The 10301-nt window shown below is 36.7% G+C and overlaps 1 protein-coding gene across 1 annotated transcript in view; it reads right to left on the reverse strand.

The window, feature by feature from the left end:
• LOC134212167 (neprilysin-3) overlaps positions 1–9338 on the reverse strand; it is a 51430-nt gene extending 42092 nt beyond the window's left edge. The window contains exon 1 of the mRNA XM_062689785.1: positions 8673–9338. Coding sequence (XP_062545769.1) covers positions 8673–8696 — 24 coding nt within the window. The 5' untranslated portion in view covers positions 8697–9338. The remainder of the gene's footprint in view (positions 1–8672) is intronic.
• Between the last annotated feature and the right edge of the window lie 963 nt (positions 9339–10301).

A 10301-nucleotide genomic window follows, 5' to 3' on the forward strand; every position in this document is an offset into this window, starting at 1 on the left:
AAATGCAGCTTTTCTCGTAAATCTTGCAATACGATGATAATGACAAAACTTATAAAAAGTGTTAGAGCTGTAGATTTTTTATTTTTCATTTCTCACGAATGTCATCTTCTGAAGACTTTTGAGGCTTTTCAAAACGCGTGTTTTGCTATAAGAATATCGTCTGTATCTTTTTCCGTTGTTGAGTTATATTAATTTATTTGAAAAAACATGATTTTAGTAAAATTGGTAAAACTTGAGATAAAAAAATAACATATCCCCAATTTTTTGACATAATGAAGAATATTAATTTATCTTTCAAATGCCGTGTAAACATATTTTTTTGGTCTGCCCTAACTGGAGATATCAACTTATGAAAAAAATGTAATTTTGACAGAAAAACAATTATAACTTTTGATCGGAAAAAGATATTGTGCATATTTACCCATCAAAAGTTGCATTTTTTTGAGCTCTAAAAGTCACCTGAAGACGACTTTTTCGAGAAATCTAAAACAAAAAAATTAGATCAAAAATACTGTTTTTTGAGGTACACCCTAATCCAATTAGGTAAAATTGCTCTAAATCAGCCAACTTAAGAGCTACAGAAAAAGTTTTTTAGCAAAATTGATTGGAATAAGCTACGCTACAACTTTGTAGAACATAACCACGGTGTGTCTGTGACCATTATTAACGAAAAAAAATGTCCATCCATTCTGAACTTGCCTTTCGAAAGATATAATATCCAGGCGTCTGCTATGAAAATTTCAAAATCTTTCATCTAGGGAATCGAAAGTTATAGCAGTTACAAATTTAATGATTTTTGCGTTCGATATCTCACTAATATGCAACCATATATACCGTGAATTTTTCCTGATTACATCCAAATAAATTATCATCAAATATGCAATTTGCAACCTCAATCAACTATAACCTAAAACCTATTCTTTGAATAATAGAAAAAATAGCAAAGGATGTTAGAGATAACATTGTACAAATATCGATGGCAAAATAGACAATACAACCAAAATACAGTAATCAAATTACAGAGTTATTGCACTTCAATCTCCTAATCATACCAAAGTGTGAATATTGTCTATGACAGACAAGTAACTACACTCTGTATGATGATTCTGCTTTTATTAAATATGATAATAGTTGGTAACATAGAATATCGCGCTGAAACAATGTTGTCTTTCATGAGTACTGGGTAGCTAGTAAGACTAGTAACCAACATTTAAACAACAATGTGCAATGTGCATCATTGGTTGTCAGTTATACAACCATCATCCAGTTCGATTCAAGCAGAGGTACGAAAACGAGTTCCATTTGGGAAAAAATGGGAAAGTCTAGATCACACGAGTAAAACCGCCTTTTCCGAGAACGGTAGACGGAAAAAGCATATATGCACCACTTTGGAACGTCTCAACAATTTAACTGATTTGCTGAAAAACGATGCATTTACTTCATAAAATAATGCATTTATTACATAAATTAATTTACAATGTTATGAAAACTTATATGTAAATATGTACATTTTGTGGAAGATAATGAATTGAAAATGTATTGGAGGTAACCACTTTCCCTTCGGTAGGACTCGAACCCACGACCCTACAGTACGCTAGACTAGTGCTTTAACCAACTAAGCTACGAAGGACCTCCATCGGCCTTCGCAACCTAGAGGCTACTGAATGAGCTCGAGATTCCTAAATTGGACGCATAGTCAAATCACTCGCAATCCATTTGTCAAGCCAACACTTCCATAAGTGTATTGTACACGTCCACATTAGAGGAGCGTGAGTATTTAGTCTGTTGACTTGTAAGGTCGTCTTCAGTGTCTCGACTTGAGTCGAGTCATGGTCAAGTACGAGACACTGAAGACGACCATACAGTTGAGGTCGAAATACGATATGTAATATGATTTGGTGGAATTAAATGGAATTGTACTAAAATCGTCTCATGACAGTGAAATATCTCTTAAATAGTTTCAGTCTTTTGAAATCTCTCATTTTCTGACCTGGCTTCATGGAAATGCGATGGTTTCCATCTTCTAGTCGGATACTAGTATTCCCTGTGTCAGTTAATTTATCAAGTAAATGTATCGTAGTCCAGCAAGTCAGTTTCAGTAATTGTTGAGACGTTCCGGAAGGCGGTTTTCCTTGTGTGCAGGCTTGTAAAATGTCATCTGCATGTCATTTGACCAATTTGTTCATAACTTTCTTTAGAAGCCAAATTTATTTTATAATTTTAGATGTACTTATAACTCTTGAGTAGGGCTACATTTTTGTCCAAGGGTTCATTGCTCTAAATATAACATCTGAGGCTGGAGAGTGAAAACTCTCCAAAATGTCACGTGTCATTTGACATAATGTCATTTGAATGTCATTTGCCTCCCACGGCCCAGATTACATATTTACAACAATGTCTGGTTAGACAAAGTTGTAGGCACATTTAAGCGCTATAAGTTCGTCATACATCATGAATTGATAGCTACCGTCTGGAAAAAGATCTGGAAAAAATATACAAACGAATGCAAATGACATTTTACAACACTGCTTGTGTGATCTACACTCCAAATAATCTAAACGTTGTTTCCACCTGAATTTTCAGGTACATTTTACGTGCACACGTAACTGCAAATGCTTCAGAAAATTCAGGTGAAACTTACGTGTCCGGTGAATTCTATCCAAAACTTTGGTAGAACTTACCTGATTTTCACGTAGAATGGAAATTCTATCGACAAATCAGGTGAAGGTTACGTGAATTTCAGGTGAAAAAAAATCTACGTACTTTTTCAGGTGGAAACAACGTGCAGATTTTTTTGGGTGTAGACTTTCCCATTTTTTCCCAAATGGAACTCGTTTTCGTACCACTGCTTGAATCGAACTGGATGATGGTTGTATAACTGACAACAAATGATGCACATTGTTGTTTAAATGTTGGTTACTAGTCTTACTAACTACCCAGTACCCATGAAAGACAAAATTATTTCAGCGCGGTATTCTATGTTACCAACTATTATCATATTTAATAAAAGCAGAATCATCATACAGAGTGTAGTTACTTGTCTGTCATAGACAATATTCACACTTTGGTATGATTAGGAGATTGAAGTGCAATAACTCTGTAATTTGATTACTGTATTTTGGTTGTATTGTCTATTTTGCCATCGATATTTGTACAATGTTATCTCTAACATCCTTTGCTATTTTTTTTATTATTCAAAGAATAGGTTTTAGGTTATAGTTGATTGAGGTTGCAAATTGCATATTTGATGATAATTTATTTGGATGTAATCAGGAAAAATTCACGGTATATATGGTTGCATATTAGTGAGATATCGAACGCAAAAATCATTAAATTTGTAACTGCTATAACTTTCGATTCCCTAGATGAAAGATTTTGAAATTTTCATAGCAGACGCCTGGATATTATATCTTTCGAAAGGCGAGTTCAGAATGGATGGACATTTTTTTTCGTTAATAATGGTCACAGACACACCGTGATAACATGTCAGTATTCCAAGAAATAAAAAAAATATTTTCTAATTTTTTTTATATGATGGGCCACCCTATTTTTTGGTAAAAACATAATGATGGCCTTACTATTTCGAACAATTTTGTAGAACAACAGTTTTTTCTAAAAAATATAGTTTTGGCGTAAAATTCATCTTTCCGCGTAAATCTGTATCCTGGACCATAGTGCACTGATACGGCCTAACACGGAATATGGGAAGAAAAGATTCACCTACTTTGGAAGTAACCTTTATAACGCTTTACCAGAGAGTCACAAAAATGCACCCATGTTGCATCACTATAAATCTGTAGTCCGAAAGTCGGTGAAGCTGAAAATCCTAAACCTTTTGAACCGATCCACACGTTTAATGATATGCATATTATGCTCCTATCGTTTCACGCTGCCATCCGCCCACCACCACCAGCCAATCACAATAAAACAAATAAATAAAAAAAAAGTGCTGCAAGCTCACCGCGCTTGTATCCAGTTGGTAAGAGCATATCGTCCTGCCTACGCTGGGGCGTTTTGACCAATGAAACATATTTTCGAAAAACGTTACATTTTTGAAGATGGAAACAATTTTATATCATATTAACCACTAAGAAAAGTTAACAAAATTATTTTGAGCTTTTTAGTGGAATATCTTCACTTGTCATAAGACGAATTTGTACAATCCCATTGAATTCTACCACTTAATTGTATCTTGACAGATACGTATTTCGACCTCAACAGTAACTCAACTCGAGTCATTGAATTCCACCACTTAATTGTATCTTGACAGATACGTATTTCGACCTCAACAGTAACTCAACTCGAGTCAAGTACGAGACACTGAAGACGACCTTACTGTTGAGGTCGAAATACGTATCTGTCAAGATACAATTAAGTGGTGGAATTCAATGGGATTGCACAAACTCGTCTTATGACAAGTGCACTAAGAAAAGTTATTTTGTTGCCCAACTGAGTGTTTCAGTGTAAATTTTGCGACAGTATGTTAGCGTCACTCCAGAATGTTAGTCAGTTATAGTTTTCTTGAAATCAAAGGGGGGCGTTTTAGCCAGGTGGGACGCATCTTCAAAGGATGTGCCAAATGGCAATGACTGGTGCGTTCTCTTCGACACCCACGGCTGCTCTCGAGGTTCTCTTCGACGTGGTCCCACTACACATACATCTCAAACAAGAAGCACTTTCTTGTACTTACCGATTATGGGTTCTCGGTTTCATGGAAGAGAATCCTGTAAACCGCAGTTCTACACACACTTCGTTGTTACAACTCATGGTTGATTGGGACAGAACTGTCCTCGCTCCAAGTGATCTCACACTCGCTAGTAGTTTTCCTTATAGGACATTTTCAACACAATTCCCCTCGCGGGATGAGTGGACATCTGGCTATTTGGAGAGAAGTATGTCGGACAACATTGTTTGTTACACTGACGGCTCCTCTTCGAAGGTAGAGCAGGTGCAGGTGTCTACTCGCGTGAGCTAAGATTGGAACAGTCCCACTCACTGGGTAGACACTGCACTGTCTTTCAAGCGGAAATATTTGCCATCATGTGTGGAGTGCAATCTGCACTGCAGCAACGCATTATGGGCAAAGTAATATACTTCTGTTCAGATAGCCAAGCAGCTATCAAAGTCCTCGCTTCGGCCAACTCAAGGTCGAAGTCAGTAATCGCATGTCGAACTCAAATTGAGGAACTGAATTCAGTTAATACGTTGCACCTTATATGGGTACTTGGCCATTCTTCCATAGCTGGAAACGAATTGGCTGATGAGTTAGCTTGCACTGGAGCATCACAAGACTTTTTTGGTCCTGAGCCAGCTATTCCAATATCTAAGTATTGGGTGAAGCGTTTGATTAGCTCTTGGGCTTCCACTCAGCACAAACGGTATTGGAGTAGTTCGGATTCATGTCGACAAACAAAATTATATATCCGAGAGCCATCTCCGGTATTTAGCTAATCTGTCTAAACAGAATTGCAGTGCTTTAGCCAAGGCCTTGACAGGTCACTGCCGACTAAACTATCACATGGCAAATATTCAACGTATTGAATCTTTTGTCTGTGAAGGTTGTGAATCCGATTATGAAACTTCTTATCATCTGATATGTAACTGCCCAGTTTATGCGCAACTGCGTTTCCAAATATTTGGTAAACACTTACTAAGTGAAATTGACTACAGAAACCTAAACTTTCAAAGTATTCCGTTGTTCATAACCCGTTGTGTCAAGGAGCTATGAGCTTTTGTACGTGTTGTATACGTTGTATACCCTCTGCAAGGGTCCCTTTCCCAAACTTCCCATTTTTCTCCCATCCATATTCCTTTCCTTTTTGTTCACTTCCTTTTCCGTCTGGTGCGTGATGAGAAAGACTGTGAAAGCGATGGCACAAATCTCCCGAATTGAGGTGAACGTGCCCCTGGAGCCGACGTTCTGATACCTGATACCCAAGTAACACAGAAAACATAATTATTAACGAAGATCTAATAATAATGCTGAATAAAGTTTTTTGCTGCTGGGCTTTGCGATAATGACGTTTCCCTTGAAGTGAAAAGACGTATTATGAATAAGGCCTTCTGTGGATGACGTAAACAACCTAACCTTACTACTAACAAAGAAATGAGCTAGATTTTGTCGGTTTGGAAATTTGTATTGGCAATTTGGCAAATTTTTAGACATTTAAATTTTGTGGTTCGGTTGTGAGCACCCTTAAAAACCGAGATAAAAATGGTGGAAGAAAAGTGAAAACCGCCCATATTAAAATAAAATTTATATTAATAGCCATAAGGCACTAAAACCCCAAACTAATTCACCTAGTAGTTATGTTGCCTTTCACGTGCATTAAGGACAATAATGAAAATAATCAGGTATACTGATTTCAATCTTTTCATTGACTTAAATGTGTTGCACTCATTCATAGACGTCACGGAAAAAAATATTTTAAATATTTCACTTTTTACAAGAGCCTAGGAACCTGGGGAAATAAAAGATAATTTTCCAATACCTTCAGAAGGCAATATCTGATTGGTCCAATTTTTAATAGCAAACTATTCGACTGGATTTCTCCTCAAATGCAACTTGTTGCACATAAATGGATTACTGATAAGATCTTAAAAGTGTAGAAAGTGTGTTTACAATGGCAAGAAATGAATTAAAACGTTATGCTAGGTGACATCTACAGCGGTATTCAACGATTTGTCAATCAAAAGGTACCCATAGCTGAACCAATAAGCTGCCCGAACCGAGTTTCACATCATTTTGAAATGTGATTAAAAAACTATCGTACTATTTTTTATTATGTCAATCGTCAGTAAACCTAAAAAAATACTGCATAAATACATGATTGCAAAAATTCAAATTTTCGGGATGGAAATTTTCTCGACTAACCGGGGCATAAAAGTATCATCATTAATGATTCTAGTATCAAGGCAATCCGTGACATTTTTGTAAAATCACTTTTACTTCAACTGCGTTAAAAATTTAAATATAAAAGTTACAATCAAAATATTGATTTATTGATATTGAAATATTGAATTATCATATCAAAGGATACAAACGACATACAATAGTTTTTTCAGCAAACTGCCACAAAATTAAAAAAGGAACAATTTTCTAGAACATCGTACAATGGTGTATACAGAAGTTTTAAAAAAATATCTCAAAAAGTAGTTGTTAAAATAAAGCTCAAACAATAAGCTTTGACTTCGCTGAAGACTCTTTGTTGCTAAAATATTATCTAAGTGAAAATATTTTTTTCTCCTAATTTTCCGACGTGGCCCATCGTGCATTGGCTTCTAACCTCCTCGATTCCACTGTGAGTAGGGGAGACCGGGGCTGGTTGGCCAAGTTTTACTTTCGAAATGTCTGTACTAATTCTGGCTCGACTTTTCAAAAAACGGTTTTCACTGTCATAAATATACAAGTCATGCGCCTCAAAACGTTTTCACAAAAGTCATCCTGCCGCTTCGGCCAATCAGCCCCCATCTCCTCTATTCTCAGTCGATACCATATATATATACCAATATATTGATTCGATATTCCTATTGGTAATTCATTTCTAATGCAGTACTTTTTAAATAAGGGGTCGTTCAATAATGGTGTCACAGGTTTAAGGGGGGGAGGGGGTCTGACACTTTGTGACAGTACATATACTAGGTACACAAAAAAGCGAGACAGAGGGGGGAGGGGGTCTAGAAATCCCGAAAAGTAGTGGACGCCATACTTGAATAGCCCCTAAGTTAGATTTAATCTTGCCTGCTAAACGGCGCTGGAAATTATGAACCTCAAGTTCTCGCAGAAACCCAACACTTTTTGCATATCTTCATCAACATACATAATGAGTTTCTGTCTGTTCGACCCTCATGGGCTCGGACACTAATGAACAGATCGGCGAGAAAATTTTGTATGCAGGGGTTTTTGGGCCCGGAGAAGATTTTTAAGATTGTTCGAGACCCCTCCCCGCTCTAGAAGCGAGCGGGGGGCTCCCCTACAAATAAAACTCAAATTTCTCCATAAATCAAGCAAATGGAGCCAAATTTGGCGTGTGGGAAGAAGAAATTTTAATGTTGCCTGTTGAATTAAATCGAATCGCAGAGTAAACATTAAAACTTAAATTGTCAATACAATATTAGTTATAGCTAATTATTTTGGGCGAGACGAAGTTCGACGGGTCAGCTAGAGCAACTGTTGATTTTCTCAAATCTTTGTGTAAAGTTGAACATTCTATCCGTACCTACAGATCTAGGAACTACCTATTTTCAAATAAGCGTAGCTGTATTTTCCATGAAATTTGAAACGACTCATATTTTAATATTCTGCTCAACTGAAGTTACTACCAGATGGATCGCAATCCTTTCTTTCGTTTGGGTACATTATTCAGCCAAAATAATTTAAATGAAGAGCACAATCGCTGTTCATAAAATCAAGGTCAAAATCAATTACGCGCATTTGAAATAAAAAAGTTCCTAGAGTCGCTTATCAAAATTTAAAATACTCTGGGTTGATGTTTACCAGACCGTGGATCGATCGTTTTAATTTTTTGTTTTATTTTGAACATATCCATGCATATCGGAAAAGATATTATGAAACACCAAATTTTTGCTAAATGAACAAAATAATGAAGGTCTTCATTTGACTCAGCAACTGTGTTATGCAAACGCTCTTATCAATGAACAAACAGTATTACCTGAACTGACATTATAAGACTCATTTATTTCACCTCCGCTGCCTAGCTTCAACCGCACTGGAGTACAACACTTTTTGCTCCTTCTGTTCTACATCGAAGGCGCTCGCCTCGTCGAAGACCAGAAAATTTATAATCTCGTTCGTTCTTTGCGTGTGGTTTTCAATGCATATTTTATTATTGGCATCCGGGAAACTTCACCCCTGTTGGGTGCTTTGTTTATCCTTTTGGGAAAATCAATAAACACATCCGCTGGCAGTTTTCCACGGCGAAGCCAGCTCGTTTGTTTCCAATCGGCTCTACACTCAATCCCGTTGGTTATTGATATGATTGGGGTTAATTGAACGAATATGTAAAATCACAATGCTTGGGATAAAAAAAATCCACTATCTATTCAGTTTCTGTGTCAACACTTTCCACGATGTAGCATCCGGGCTTTGTGAAAATAACGCAGCACATTTCAACTATCACGTTTTAACCACACTGGGATACCACTGCAGCGCACTTTTTATGAGCAAAACATTAATCACTGGCAGTATTTGTAAAATGGATACAAATTAGTATTCAAATTTTCCCAAAACAAGGACAATCTTTGTCACAAACATTTTATTGTCCCGAACAGCGTATCCATATGGGAATGGCGATAAAAACATCGATAGCTGGCATGCGCCAGAATACTCCCGAAAGCGACTGCGCGAATATGAATGTAACTGTCAGTGCTGGAAATATACCGCAAAAATGGACCAACGAATAGTAACCGGCAACAAAATGCCTGAACTTGAGAGCACGTGGCAACGGTCGTTACATTTACATGTGTGATTTGCTTCTAGTTTTAGATATTTACAGATTTTCGTTCAATTATGTCTTGGATCCTACCAAAATGTGAATAAGAACCGAAAAATTGTGAAATTGCTTGATTTTAATACAGAAAAAAAGTCTTGTACAGGAATTCTAAGAAAAACTTGCAAAATTGTATGCGATTCGAGCTCATTAGAATCTACACAGTTTGAAAAATATATGTAGATTTACATTAAATATTATGCACATAATTGAAGCGTGACATAAAATGGAAAGTCACATTAGATTTTATATTTACATTGATCATCAAAACAGTTTTGGAAGTACAATTACATTTGCCTGTAATTGTACATGCCGAGTGAAATATTGGGTGCATCAAACAGGAAGCAATTTTTATTCCTCTAGTGGTCTTTCTTTCAGTAATTAAAATCAACCATTTAGTTTCAACTATTTTATTCTCGGAAGCACCTTTTAATATCTACAATCATAATAAAACATAACAAATAATAATAATTTCTTGACAAATATTTGTATTGTCGTCAGTTTCCCATAATAACCGACCGCCCGTGGGACACCCTCTAACACCACAGTGATGCAGTGCATGATTATGCAGCCGGAGACGAGCCAGCCTCGGGCTGAAAGTCTCCTTAATAAAGAAACAAAAAAAAAAAATGATTATGCAGCGGCTACCTGTATCCAAATGTTCTGGATCCGTTGTCTAAAATGTCACTTATCAGGCAAGGATCGCCTCGAAAAACGGAACTACCGGGCAGCGATGCTCTCGTTGTCACGCAAACAGGATGCCATAATAAAGTTGGTTTTGCAGCAAACTCG

This window comes from Armigeres subalbatus, chromosome 2 (assembly GCF_024139115.2).
Source record: "Armigeres subalbatus isolate Guangzhou_Male chromosome 2, GZ_Asu_2, whole genome shotgun sequence".
NCBI lineage: Eukaryota > Metazoa > Arthropoda > Insecta > Diptera > Culicidae > Armigeres > Armigeres subalbatus.